At 40.7% G+C, this 15,299-nt stretch overlaps 1 protein-coding gene across 1 annotated transcript in view; it reads right to left on the minus strand.

The window, feature by feature from the left end:
- Nucleotides 1-4,413: 4,413 nt before the first annotated feature.
- The window catches only part of Mesr6 (misexpression suppressor of ras 6), an 832,393-nt gene continuing 821,507 nt past the window's right edge, over nt 4,414-15,299 (minus strand). The window contains exons 7-8 of the mRNA XM_076802429.1: nt 7,641-7,859; nt 4,414-4,611 (exon numbers count right to left, since the gene is read on the minus strand). Coding sequence (XP_076658544.1) covers nt 4,482-4,611; nt 7,641-7,859 — 349 coding nt within the window. The 3' untranslated portion in view covers nt 4,414-4,481. The remainder of the gene's footprint in view (nt 4,612-7,640; nt 7,860-15,299) is intronic.

Genomic DNA, 15,299 nt, shown 5'->3' on the forward strand with positions numbered 1-15,299 from the left:
CACAGCGTACGGGACTGTTTCGAACAAGCTATGCGGTAGTTAGGTCACTTTTGTTCTTTCGAGATCGCGCAGGAAGGATATTATATCGTATCGCGTCAGGACGATTATTTTTTTCGACCGAAACGCGTTGTAGTGCCGTAGCAACTAGCGAGCTTCACCCTTTGCTTCTTGTCTGCATAATTTCTCGCGCGACCCACCCCACCCTCCACCCCATGGATCTCCAGGGTCGGAACAAAGAGCTCGAATAAATACAAATAGCACTTTCGAACAACGGCCAACGAGGTCTCCGCCTATCCCGTTGTCTATGACCGTCCCGTTCTCATTCTTCCGTCTTTTTTTATTTGCCATTCATTTTCTCTCGCCGATGCGACGCTGCGTGCACGACCCTTTCATGCGATTCACCGAGACGTTTTTCTAGAGAGAGAGAGAGAGATAGTAGCATGGATCCCCATGGCATAATTGGCTTTCTCCAGGCGTATCGATATTGCATTATGCCCGCTGATTAGCATACTTACCTCTCTGAAGATCTCTTTCGTCACGCGCATAATCGTCAGGTATGCCCGAGGAAGGGTTCCAGGCGACTTTTCGAACAGGATGCGTGACTCGGCCCTCCTGGAAGCTGCTGGCTAGCTAAAAAATATGATTCTGCGATAATATTTCGAGTTTATAGCACTGTTTTCAAACTTTCTGTGGAAACTAGCGGAATATAATAAATAAAATTCAAGTCATCAGTCGCGTGGACTGCGTGCGTTTCCTTAAAATTCCATTTGGAAATTTGTGGAATTAGTTGATCTGCTGATAGGCAGTTCAGAGTATTTTTTAATGTAAGTACCATTTTTTCAGGCAAATACTCGAATTTTCTTACCGTGATTGGTTAGGTTGCCTCTTACATGCAAACTGGAACAGTTGAACTCAAAATGACATCGTTAAAAAGTTGGGATCTTTCTCGTATTTTAAAATTTTGTATTCCTCGAAATTTTCATTGACAAATTCATATACCATGGTTTAAAGTAAATATTTGAATTTTTCTTTCGTGGTTCGTTGTCTCTCGTACATGAACCGAAAATTTCTTTGTACCTTTAACTGTGGTTATTGCTCGAAAAAATCTGTTTAAAATTCGTAAAATTGATCGTAGAATTATTTATTGTGTCGTTTTTTTAGAGAATGCTTTTAAGTTTCCGTGCCGCGGCTTGCGAGATTGTTAACGTGCTATAAATTACAGGTAAAAAGGAGAACAAAGCGTTTTTAATATACAGTATTTTAATCCGGACAGTTCGTTGCACGTCGCATTTTGTTATGTTTTCTTATCGCTTTTGTTTTTTCTTCCGTCGCGTTTATTGTATTTCTCCCTTATGCAAATCAGATGCGGGATTACGATGCCGGGGACGGTTGTGCTTTTGCCAGCCAGGCCTGGTTTTGAATAATTCCGCTAGAACTCAATGTCACGGTGTCACCTGGGTGAATGAAATCCGAACAGCCGTGGGAGAGACCGGAACGTTTCAAATTATACGCAGCTTGCGATAGAAAACAATATTTTCAACCATCTTTGTGATTAAACATTTTCTTTGGATCACTCGTTTCTCGCGAATCTCTTTGGTTCGTCGATTCTTGTAAATTAGTACTGAACGTTGCATTGATAAATCGAGAATTTAATAGTATTTTAATTTTAAATCATAAAATTTTTATTTTTAATCACGAAAGTACCATTTATTGCTTTTTGAATGCATCAATGTTGTCAGAATTGCTTCTGATATTTATAATCAAAAAATGCTTAGTGTATTAAGGGTTCACATATCTGTTTCAATTAACCAAAGATTATCAACAACTCTACTGTTAAAATTGTAATTGTTAATGCCATCAAAGATTGTTTAGAGTGCAAATTGTTGATACCTGTTTCAACGAACTTTGAGATTTTGAACAGCACAAAAGACTTAATTAATTAAATAGAACTGCCGAGCCCTAAACGACACTGATGTATATTCCTTTGTAATAATAACAGAACTGAATTCATTCAGTTATAAATAAGGAAGTTTACGAAAAAATTTCTCAAGAAAATATTTCCATAACTTCACGAATTGTAGAAGTAAAAATTCTGAAATCCGTTTGCTTGACGGGCTCGGGATAATGATAACTAGACTGCGGACTTTTATGCAAAATAAAAATGGTTTCCATCGATTACAACAAACAGGAGCCAGATGAAAATTCAATTCTCTCTCGAATAATTTCAGTGAGCTGAAAATAATGTATGCACGTTCTCAAATGCTCTTAATCTTTCTACTGTTTAGAATTTCATTTATTCAATTTTATACTAAATTTTATAAGATCCGCAGTCTAGTGATAACGAAGCTCTCAATAAATTAGTGACGCTGTAGGCGTTGGAAGTGCTCGAAGGCAAATGATAATAATGTCTGTGATTACCTCGGATCGTTGGTTTCTGGGTTAGCAGGTTTTCGCGCGGCGCAGCTCTCGTTAGGTGCGAACAATGAGTGTAATTTAATGAATATTAATACGCGTGTTGCTCGGGCGAACGGTGGCGTGCCGGTTATCCCAAGGGTCTCGAAGCGTTTGCCATAGTTTGCCACGGGCATCTCCAGTCTCCCGACCGGAAGTTAATTTCGTACGAATAGGAGAGCTCGCCGCTTGCCGAGTGGGGTTGGAAGGGGGGTGGTGGGCGGGGGGTGGGATGGGATCTCGGGGTTCCGTGTTCGTCAATGAATTTGCGAAAAGTACGGGTATATACCCGGCCGTCGTAAAGTTTTCAGCGGGTCGAAGGTCGTGCCCGTGTTTAATTTGAGGTCAATGGTGCTCGAGGGAGACTTAAAACTCGGGCGAAGCGATGGGTCTGTTGACCCCCAAGATTTTTTACTCCCCGGGCCGGGTGAAATCGGACCACCCTGTCATTAGCATACAAAAGTCTGGCTCTGCCGTTCGAGAGAGGCTCGCGCCGTGGTTAACGACAGTCATTACGTGAGGTTGGCAGCTCGTAAACTCTTCTTGCGGCTCTTTAAATCTCGTCCCTTCCTCGCGACCGCATTTCCGCATTCACCTTGTCCATTTCCCGTTGATTCGACGCCGTTATCGCCCGTTGCCTCCGTGCAACCCCTTAAACGCGACTCTTTGTCATCGGCCTAACTGCGGAATGACTCATTCCCGCCAAGTATCGGCCGCATATGAAACCAACGATCCCGCCAAGACTCCGGTCTTCCCGCTAATTGATCCGCAACACCCGAAAACCACCCCTAATTGCACGATAAAATCGTTTCCGTAACACTGTATCGAGGGAGTCAATATTTCATTGTCGGAAAGTCAAAACTTCATTCTCTTCAATCTTTCCATTTGTCCCAGTCCATCATTTCACCGAGACTGAGCTGGTTAACTGTTTCAAAGCAGAGCAATATTACAAAACAGAGAATAAATTAATATCACTTTCTTCCTGTCCCTAAAATAATTCTAGAGACAGAATTATTAGAGAAAAATGATTAGAATAAATTCAGAAATCCCGTGACGGGATGTGAACAGAGGACCATGCTCCCTCAATGACAGCACATAGAGGCTGTCAGTGGGAGAGAAGTCTCACCAGGAAACGCCAGCATCCTCCAGAAGAAGGAAGACGTCTTTTTTCCGAGTCTGTTCAAATTTTTTGTCTTTGCCGGCTGAAAGGGTTGTGAAACGAGCAACGGAAGGGGCAAAGGAAGCGAGGAGGAAGTCGAGTGAGACGGAAACAAGGGAAGTAGGAAGCGAGAGAGGGTGAGAGAGCGAGAGAAAGCGAGCTAACGATCGCCCCGGCTAAGACGTGTGGGAAACTAGCCCTACGGTATGCAAATAGCCGACTGGCTGGAACGAGGAACCGTCGAGGGGCGCAGGGGTGCAAAAAAGAAAAGTGCTAACCTTCAGGTTGCCATTGTGCTCGGTCCTTATAATGGACCAGTGGCACCGATCTTATGTAAATCGTCGCTTTGATCAAAGACAGGCCAGCTTCCTTCTTCCTCCTCGGTCGCTCGATCATCTGATGCATTCCATCGATTCGACGTGCTGCCTACAACTCGGACTTTTCGACTCGTACCCCTCTTCAGCCCCTAATTGGCTCTTCGGACTCGAAAACGAAAACTGAGTCGTCACACTCGATTAACGGATATGGCGTCTTCTGATCATTTTCACGTCTCTGATGCCAGCCGATAGGTGCTGCAGTTCTTAGTGGGGCTACCCCTTCGAAATAACGAAGAGGGATGAGAGAACAGTATACTTATTTTTAAATATGTATCTGCATCAAAACGTTGACATGGTCCGAAAAATTTAAAGAATTGTGTTAAAGAAATAGGAATGATAAGGGTATGAAGGGTCCAAGGAACGAAGAAAAGGTTGAATAAAAGATCTGGAGACGTTGGAATCATTTTTATGCGAATATTAAAAAAAAATCTTTATTAAAACCCATGTATTTTATTGAAGGAGGAAAAGGGTATTTATTATCTTGGAAGGTAGGATTAGTATGTTTCCTCTCGCTGGTACGACAACTGAACGTCTATGTCGCCTAATCGCTGGCGAAGCTCCTCGAGGACGCCTATTTGTATCAGATCGACGTCTTCCGGTGGGCAATATTCATCCTCGCTGGACCTGAAGCAACAAAATTGACAGAATTTGTACCGTCCGATGTTCGATGCAATTATCTTCATGGTCCACCTAGATCAGCCATACTCAACCTGTTTTATTCGCGGGCCATATACATTTGTCACAAAATAAACGAACGTGACGTTCGTGTGACCATTGCCCGAAAAATTTCGTTTGTCAGACGTCCAAAAAATTACCAAATAATGAAAAAGTAAGTGTTTTAATGTCATCTAAATGTCATCCGTTTCTGAGAACGCAAGCCGAAGCTTGTGGCGATAAGATTAAATTGGCACAAGAAGATCAATGTGTACGGATCAAGTGACCTCCGTAATTGTGATTAAAATAATGATGAAAATAGTAGTTAATGATTTAAATAGATCAACGATACGGTAGTCTGAAACTTTCGTTTTCCAAGGGCCGATAGCAGAGTCTATTATTTAGCCACGGAAAACAAGGATTCGAATAATCGAGGGGTTGATAAGGCGTAATCCGTCGGCGTAACGAGTTTTAGACATCATTAAGGGGTAAATTTGATTTCCCCGTCGGCGGCTTGCTTTTTGCTTTTGTTTGGAGAGCCTGGAAAGCTGCAAGAGAACCTCGGTGCAGTCCAGAGGCGACATCCGGCAGCGTCTTCGCGTCTTCTCCGGAAGCGAGGCGTGCCGGAGCAGGGAGGAGCGGATTGCGAGGGATTGGAAGTGGGCCGAACACGATGAAATCGATTTTTTTTTCTGGCATAGCCGGAATTCCGAATAGCGTTTCCCTAATTTCATCGCGAGATGGCGCCAACTCAACCGTTTACGGCTCCCTTTGCCATTCTCGCCCACGCAATCTGGTTGTTAAACAACGTATTCGACATTTCGAATAGCTCATCATTTTTCCATCCACCTAGCCCCTCTTTTTAATCTTTAACACGTTCACGGACAGTAAAAATTTCAGTGAGCTGCAAAAATAGACAGGCAATTTTTCTTGAAAAAAGTTGTACTATCCGAAATCTGATTAGAAATAAGCAATAATAATAAGTTAACTGTCATTAGTAATGACAGATGAAATGTATATTAATTACAAAAACAAATTTCAATTTGAAATGTATATCAATTAAAAAAAATTAAGGTTGTATAAAATTAAATGAATAAAAATTGGCTTTAAAATTTGAATGCTACAGCATTCACGTCATTTTGCATCACTATGAAAATGAATGCTACAGCATTCACGTCCGCGAACGTGTTAACAGACGTGCCAGGGTCCATAGTGACCCATCTTTTCAAAGACTTTAGTCATTTTCAACCGTCGGCTAATTTTTAGTTATTTCCATTAGATGTTATATTAATTTACGTAAAACGTCTGACTTGCGAGGGTTAATGAACGCTATAGAAATCTTTTTAATGCTTCTCGTATTAATTGGACATCCTGGAACGAATCAGTAAACAGAAAATTCATATAAATGCGCCATCGTTCCCCGATAGTATCAATTTCCAGGAAAGTGTTGTAAAATATGCAAAGAAACGAACAAATCGAAGACAGATAAATTATTTCAATGGTTCCCGTTGTTCTCCCGTCCGAGCTGTTTTCCCACAGATAACTTTAAATAAACAAACAGCAATAAATAACAGCAGCCCGTCCCGCGCATTAATATAAACAAGAGTCTCCACAGCCGGATAATTAACGGTTCATAAAATTGCGAGAGCCGTCATAAAATATTGAGAGGACAGGACATTTTGTGGAAAACGAGATTTAAGTATTTATCCGGAAGAATCCATAAAGGGGACGAATGTTTCCTGCGGAACGAGCTCGCCGTGGCCAGCATCCCCCACGCGTAATTCATAAATTACAATTCTCCCGGTGTACGCGGGCGTGTACGCGGGGATGTTTATTACGGGGTCGCAGAAATTGAGAAACGGATTACCACGTCTCGCCTTAATCATCCGGCCAACTAGAGCGTGGCAGGAAGATAAAGGAGTAATTAGTGCCTATCTGTCGCAGGACATCGAAGACAGAGACATCTGACAACGACCGCCGAAAGCTCCATCCGTTTGATTTTGTGCACCCCTGAGGAGGCCACCCCTTACCCACATGGAAGGTGGGGCTTGATGGTACCTGAACCTCCATGAACCCACCCCTCGCCCGGCCCAACCATGCCTCCCTTATGGTCCTCCCTTTTTCTCGATTTTCAACCCCCCCAGCATCTTCGGCCGCGCCATCTGCGACTCTAACCCCGTGCTTCCGAAGGAAATGGAGAAACCTCCGTTTAACATACTTCGAAAACTTTCCGCCCGTTTATTTATGAAGGTTAATCGCCTCGCGATTATCAGTGGACTGCGGTCTTTCATGTAAAATAAAACTTTTCAGCGTCCTATAAAACAGGCGTTCGTTCCTTCTTTTAATAATTTTGGTGAACTTGATTTAATATATTAACATTTTGAATTGTTTGAAATTTTTCACTGTTCACCTTCCGACTTTTTTCATAAATGCTGAGACTGCGAATTTGGTGCATTCATAGAATCGCTGATTTTCTACTCCGTACAATAAAACATTTAATAAAGTTTCAGGAGATTTTTGTCTCTCTAGATTGTATATAAACAGTTAGCAGAATAAGAAAATTTTTTATTAATACCATTATCCATGAATTAATCCATAAAAATTTATAAGTTGCATAAATATTTACAAAGTACCCCCTTTTGTGTATAGTTTTGTTAGATATCTCAATTTATCCCATGGGCATATTTGCATTCTTTTTAGAGATATTTTTTAAATATCGAGAGTATTTTGATTACTGTGCATTTTTTTGCAATTACTACCTTTTGACAAAGTCACAATAATTTTTTTTTAACGACTATTAAGAGAGTTTGTGTTTCCATTTATGGTCCATGGTTGGACTTGCTTATTATTCGTTTTTTGTTAAAGATATTAATTTTTCAGACAATGTGTAGAGTTTTATTCTACAATATGAACGTTATTCCTTGTTAAGTTTTAAAAATATGCTCTATTGAACACTGTAAATGTAATATTGGAAATTGTTTCAACATTTCAGATCTTACCTGGCGATTGTTACAATTGTTGGCGGGCTAGGTAGAGCAGCCAAAAATGCTCTGAAAGTACCCGTAATCAAACGATCAAGATCTGTACGTGAAGTGATGTGATGGGGCAAGTCAGTGTCATCTCTGGTGCATCCTGCATCGTGTATGATCTTCCAGTCGATGTCCGACTGCTTGCAAACTTTTGCCAACTCGCGGTATATTAGCTGCACTGCCTCGTATCTGTAAATAAAATATCGTTCTTCATTGATACACATTTAACATTTCATGGGGATCGTAATTCACAGGGTTCCATGAAATATAGAGTAGAGTAGCATAAATAGTTTATTTATCAGCCTCTCAATCGTGAAAAAGGACTCTACCTAATACAATGTTTCGATATATGTCCAAAAAACGGGACTAGCCACGGACATATATCGGAGAGGAGAGGAGATATCGGCTAGGAGATATTATTCTTTGATCCCCCTCACACTCCTTCGCAACCGAGGTATGCACCCGGTAGTGGGGGCAATTCCACGACATTTATCGGCCATGCCTCGGCGACATATATAGAGAATTCACTGTGATGCCCTCTACTCTAATTGTCCTTTCCCATTTTTAAAAAATCAAATATAAATAATGTGTGATCTTCTTTCAAATAAAAATTCGAGAAGTTGTTGCATTGTACCAATTCCAAAAATTTGCTAAGTTACGAATGAAATTGCTGTTGCTCTGGACCAATTCGTCGAGAAATTCTCAACCGTCGATGATTTTGGAAAGACAATTAGAAAATTGCCGGTGAGTAGAGCGTTAAAACGAAACACGTCTATTGAGAAGTAGAGCTTGCAAAACGGGCATAAATACGAATAAAAAAAAAAAAAACGTGGGAATCGGGAAGATTTCGCGAAGGTGTTTCACTTTCGAGGAGAGTAACGACGGGACCGGCAAGGTTGCCGCGTAAAATTCGTTAAAGTGTCGTAAATAATGAAGGCAAACAAGGAAAGGGAAAAGGAATAGAGAGGGAAAGGCCGGGGCAATGGAAAGTTTATAATGCGCGGACGATAACACGCGGCTGCAAAAGTTGAGGCATTTCCTGGGGGCACGCGACGAAAGTTAACACGGCCACGAGACCAGTTTCCGGGTGCTCGTAATTTGTACACCGCTCCCCGCCGCCTCCCTCTTCCGCTATCTCTTTTTCTCGAACTCCTTTCATGCCCTGCGCTCGCCTCCACGTTCGCCCTTATCTGATCCCAAGTTTTCCTCGTTTTCTGCGGCTGCAATTCGTCCTGCACCGTGCGCCACGTACCTACACGCTTTCGTTATCAAGGCTACCGAGATTCCACCGAAAGATTGCCGGTATGTGTGTTAGCGGACTGCTGCGCGACCGCCGAATCGCTTATGCTGCCTCTACCATCAACTATACCGCGTTTCTCACATCCCTTTCCTTCGATTACTCCCTAGAAAGGGACAGAAGTGCAAACTCGAATTTTAATTGGCGCCCCTACCATCAATTTCGCGGTTTTTGACATCCCTTCCCTTCAATCACCTTTAACCCTTAACGCTCCAAGTGTGCCTCTAAGGCACCACCGATGTGCGACCGATTAATATAAATATTGTAATCAAAATTGCATTACTTCTGAGATGAATAATGATTGTTTTGAATGACTTTAATATTATTATTCACACGTCATTGCAGCATTTAAAATCCGACACTTAAAAACTTGCAAGTCGAAGTATGATGAGAATAAGTTGAAGTTGACGGTATATTCACAATTAAAAGTCGGAGCGTTAAGGGTTAAAAGATTCTTTAGCACTAGGTTTAATGACAGGTTCCAATATTTTTAATGTACAATTACCGAGATAAAGACGCATCCATGCGAAATTATCCAACAAATTGATTTCTTTGCGCACACGCTCTAAAAAGGAACTGCTAAAAATTTAGATAGATAAATTCTTGTTATTTTTATAAAATTATGTAGAATAGCAATTTTTAGTGATTGAGAATAATTACTCCAACTATATCTTCCACACAGTTGAAATCACGTATGAATGGTAAAACACCAGTGACGATATCAAGGATTAAATTTCACATTAACTCAGAAAAAACAGATGCTGATTGGGTAATTGCAGGTGTATTAGTAAATATTGCATCGAAAGATGTTTATAGTGATCCATATTTTGGACTGAGAATAATTACTCCAACTATATCTTCCACAGAGTAATTTTTAGTGGTCCGCAAACCTAGTGTTAAACCATAAATGTGTATCTGTACGATATCATTATCATAAATATTTTCGTAGGAAGTTTTCTTTGCTCTTTTCACTTAAAAAATAGTGGATACTAAGGGAACATTAATTGTACTCCTCTATGGTCCCAATGTGTGAATTTTTCACTTCCAGATTAAGTATTACAAGCTCAATTTTAATACAATTATCGGATGTAGATTAAACGTAATGTGTTGCTTGAATTTTCTTCTTTTTCTTAAGTTTTTCTATGTAACAAAATTCACTTAAGCGAATAAGTAACATAGATTTTTGTAGGTACACGGCGACGCGATTGTTTACCGCGTCGCGTGACTGAAATTGATACATTGAAATGCGAGAGCGAAGTCTATCAGGCAACAGGGTAATTATAAATATTCGCTAAAGCCCGTTGTAGGAAAGTGTTGCCGCCGAACACTTTGGCACGCCACCGTGATTACCGCTCGTTACAGATAATATCCGTTTACGAGAGCATAAGCCTGCATCACGAATTTCTGAAATTCACGGCTTCCTAATCAACACCCTAGCATTACGTCTAATTACGGTCCGCGAATACTTTTCGAACACTGTATTCAATTTCCTCGTAAAATTTCTTTATCGTTTCACCTCGTTTGAGAAATAAGCATCCTTGACCGGCTCCCAGAAAGCGTTATGATCGCTGTTCTAATTGAAACACCCCTGCGCTACGAAACGGAAGCATAATTTATTCGTAATTCACCTGGTCTGAGAAAAAAAACATGCTTCACCGGGCTCGAGAAAGCGTTGAAATAATTCTTTTAATTGTAACACCTATTTCTATACAATTTCAAAATAGTATCAAAACCTGTATACTCAATCTAATTTTATATTTACTTGAAATGTTTGATATCTGTAAGCACTCAAGAATATTTTTCTTAGACTGCAATGATCTCAGAGGCAATTATAGTTATCAACGAACTATGAGCCTTTGTGCAACATAAAAATGGGAACGGGAACTGCACAGACACCTGGTCTTCACAATTTTATCAAGTTACAAATAAGCTAATCGAATTTTTAAATTCCCGCGGCACTTTCAGTGTTTCATCTTCCCATTTTTGTCATAAATTCCGGAGCGTGGTTATTAAATTCAATTCGAAGTTGGAAATGACCTATTTCTGTGGATTTTAGCTATAAAATTCATGCTTTTAGTCATGTCAAAAACAAGGGACCGAGATCGTATAAAATCGGCGATGATACCGAGCAGATCGAATGTTAGACTATTAAAAATCATGTTTTTGCCCGGTGACGTCCAAAAAAGGATTCTCCGATCGTCGGAAGTTCGGCGAAACGCGAGGGACCGGTTGAGATAAAATCGATCGCGTAAAATCGCCGGCGATACCGGATCGAATGTTAAACAATTACGGTACAAGAAGAACAGGCAGACGAGCATAATCGACTCCGGTGTGTCTCCAGCGAGGACCAGCTGCGTGTCTAAGTAGAAGCGATGCGCCCGTTCGCTAACGCGCTAACTGTTCATCGGAGAAGACCATCATTGGCTCTCGCCCACTTTTTCCTCGCTGAATATTAATTATTCCCTCGGCGGGTACACCTGCCCTCACCCTCGGGGCCGGACATACCTATACATGCTCGTGTACATGTATCACGGCTCATGATTCTCGCCGCAGATTATCCTAACAGTTGTGTAACGAAGTCGGTAACGATCGGTCTCACGAGGATACGAAACCAGCCGTGTACAGTACTTTACTGCCACACCGAGCCGTCGCAGAAAATCCTGGAAAATACCCGCGGTCTCAAAGTTCATTATTAATAGTTAATGTTAATCGCAGCTTATCCGATTTGCGACGAGAGTTATGCGTTTCTTAATTATCGCGGCGGTCAACTAACAGCGCTAGGAGGTCGGCGAAATTCATTTCGCCTTCTTTAGGGCCAGATGGACTGCGATTAGTATTTTTATTCTACTATACAGTTAAATGTAAGACGATAGTTGGTTAGTCTCATTTTGTTCGTCGAATAACCGCACTAGGAAGTGAGCAAAATTAATTTTATATTCTTTAGACATGAACTTCAGGCATGATCTTGCTTCGGATATGAATTTTAAAATTCTTGTCCTTGTAAAAAAATACGGTACTTTTATCGCTTATGCATTGTGCAGATTCTGATCTCTATGCGAATAATAAAGCGAACGGTTAACAGTCCAGATGGAGAAATATTCGTTTGCAATAATTTTTTACAGATTTTTTCGTTTAAATTGTTATTTGTACGAAATCATGATCAATTTATAAATATGTACTACTCAATGGAGCTCCTAGGATAAATTAAGTAACCTATATTGTGTTTTATATGAAAAATAGTTAACAACTTCGAAGAAGAATTTACTTGTACAGCAGCCTTTTCGTTTTAAAATTGTCTGAGGTCTTCTTGGCATAAAACTAATTAAAACAATAATACATTAATTACAAGATTATTCGTTTTCCATTATTTTTCAGTGTTGCCTTATCAACATTTCCAAAACCAGTGTTATCACGCAACATACAGTTCTAGAAGGTCTAGATTAATAAAAAAAGACAAGGTTTAGCAATTTTCGGTTTCCATAGACAGGGTGCGTTTATAACTCACTCAAATGACAATGAACCCAATCGAATCATTCTAGTGTACCCATGGTTCCTGACTGCACGAAGTTTCGCCAAAGTTCTGCCCAGTAAATTTTTTTCCAATATTTATTTCGAAAAGCAGATGTCACAGCGGAGTCTCTCGAACGCGTTCACGGTTGCAGCTCTCTATCTTTATGATTCATATTTTCTGACGTGCAACCGGTTCGACCCCGTCAGTTTTTTTTCTACTTAACACGTTTCGGGAACGGTAAAAGGAAGAGAGGGCGAGAGAGAGAGAGAGAGTGAGAGAGAGAGAGAGAGAGAGGGAGGGAGAGAGGGGATAGGGGGACAAAGAGAAGGCGAAGGAAAGATGAAGAGGATAACGAGGAAGGAAGGGAGATACGAGAGCTGGTCCACGCTGCCACGTCGAATGAGTTAACGGACAATGGCGGTCCACGTTAAAAAAATAAAGGAAAGAGGGATGAAGAGCGAGGGAAGGGAGCCCTCATTACGAGGGGCGCCCCCGGTGTATTTGTCGATAAGGGGGCCTATATGCAAATGATCGTCCCTCGCCCGGCCGACGGAAGAAAAACTTTGCCTCTCTGTTTCTCTCTCCCTCTCCCTCTCTCTCCAGCTCTGTTTCCCTCGGTGCACGAATAATGCTCTCTGACGGTGTACCAAAGTAGAAAAAAAAGGGGGGTATAATGTATCGTAATCAGATGATCAATTATTAAGAGCGCGGCAAAAAAACAACGAGGGTTGACATACGACTGACAGGACAGGAACGTATCCGGATACGAGGGGGCCTTTTCCTATCCTCTCTCTCTCTCTCTTTCTCTCTCTCTCTCTCTCTCTCTCTCTCTCTCTCTCTCTCTTTCTCACTGTTCTGTAACGAGCTTCCACGAACGTAATCGATACTCCGAACGATATTAGAATATTCGTCGAGCGAACATGTCTCCTTCCAGGGGAAAAGCGAAATGTAATTCTCGTTTTGGTCGAGAATATTCGTGTGGGATTCGTATAGAAAATGCGAACCTCGGTCGGAAAATATTCCCTAGGTTATAGTATCTACAAAATAGAATATCTAGAATAACGAAAACATGGATATTTATGCATTCATGACGAAATTTTAAAGTATAAGGAGACGCATATATTAACGAAAATCGATTGTTATCTTTTCAAACAGAAACCACAAAAACTCTATTTCCCATTATAATTCTAAAATAATGTAAAAAAATCTAAAGTAATCTAAAATAATCTCTAGGAAAATAAGAATTTCTACTATAATCCTCTCACAATCCCTAATAATGACCATTTCGAACGGTTTATCCGCGGTAAGAAGTTCATAACTTTTGAACAAATTCACATACAACAATGTTTCTTTCGTTTTTAATAAGTGTGAAGTGTCCTTTAATTTTTCAGGTAATTTATTTGCGCAAAATGTACCTAGATAAAAAATTATAGCCAATTATTAGCGAATATAGTTGATTACAGCTGTTCAATCCGAGCATTTGCACGTGTAAATGGGGGCGTTGAAAACGATTCGATATCTATCGACTTTCCAATCGATATTAATTTGTTAAAATGCTTCAAATCCTCCAGATTAAAAGAAAAAAAGATTCATCTCGATCGTCCATACAGTTCCAGAGATAAACATTCCTGAATACAGCGAAATTGATAGTAATCAAGAAAACTGCAACGTTTTAAGAAAAATTGATAATATAAATTTGAACTTTTACGAAACGACTAATGAAAATAGAAACTTGCCTAAGGAAGCCGAACCGAAATGAAGTGAAGGGAAAAATGTTTGAGAATATTGAACATGACAAGAAGCGCATGAACAAACTCGGGAAAACCCGTTCGGAACATTGTTTAGCGATCCTGCATAGTAAACGTATCGTTTCCTTCGACCGCGGCCGCATAATAAATGTATCGCTTTCTTGGTCTCTCCTGCATAGCTGAGCAAACTTTTCAGGCCTGTGTATCGAGCGCACGTTAGGACAATACCCTGGTATCGAGTTACCAATTTTTAATGGATGTGGATCTAGCCGCGATCATGCGTGTGATCGTCGAGGTAAAAACTGGTTGCGGCCATTTAATACAAGCGTCCGTTATGCGTTCGGCTTTGCTCGTAATTATAATATCCATATGGAGATTGCTACGAAGCCTTCGTTACGAGGTCTGTCAAGGGGGTGAGCTGAAAAGAATTTTTTTTCATTTTTCTTTACACAATATAACACTGTTCTTAAAAAAAATTAGACATATCGAATTTTGTACATGCAGCGATTCGGTACTCAACTGAATCGTTTTAATGCACTCTTAATTTCGGAGAGATTCTAGACGATGATTACTAGTATTTTGCGAATGAAAATTAATAACATTTCCATTTTTCGTTTATCGCAAGCAATCTTTTTTATTTTTAGTCAATGAAGGGAAATGTTATTTTGTTTCGGTTTGATGCGATTAAATATGAATTTGTGAATCTGTGATTATGGAGTTTTAGATAGAAGTCGGTGAACGGTTATCGATATTAGCTATTAGGAAATGAAAAGAAGAGGCGTTATAGTGAGTGTACCTGACTCGCGGCACGTGCCACTGAAAACAGGATAATTTGCTGCATACTCGCAGGTAGCACGAGCATATTTGGGGTGGCGGCAGGTATACGACTATATATCGAGGCGATTCTGAGGGGTGGCTTTGCCAATCAATAGATATTCATCCCCATCGAACCATCGACACTATTGTCGATACACGATGCATTCAGCTGCACCGAGGGACGCGCAGGTTGCGCTTTGATGCGCCGTGCACTTCGAGCCGAAGAGATCATCGAGTGCAGGTACCTTCTGGTGCCT

Source organism: Halictus rubicundus, chromosome 16 (assembly GCF_050948215.1).
Source record: "Halictus rubicundus isolate RS-2024b chromosome 16, iyHalRubi1_principal, whole genome shotgun sequence".
In the NCBI taxonomy this organism is placed as follows: Eukaryota; Metazoa; Arthropoda; class Insecta; order Hymenoptera; family Halictidae; genus Halictus; species Halictus rubicundus.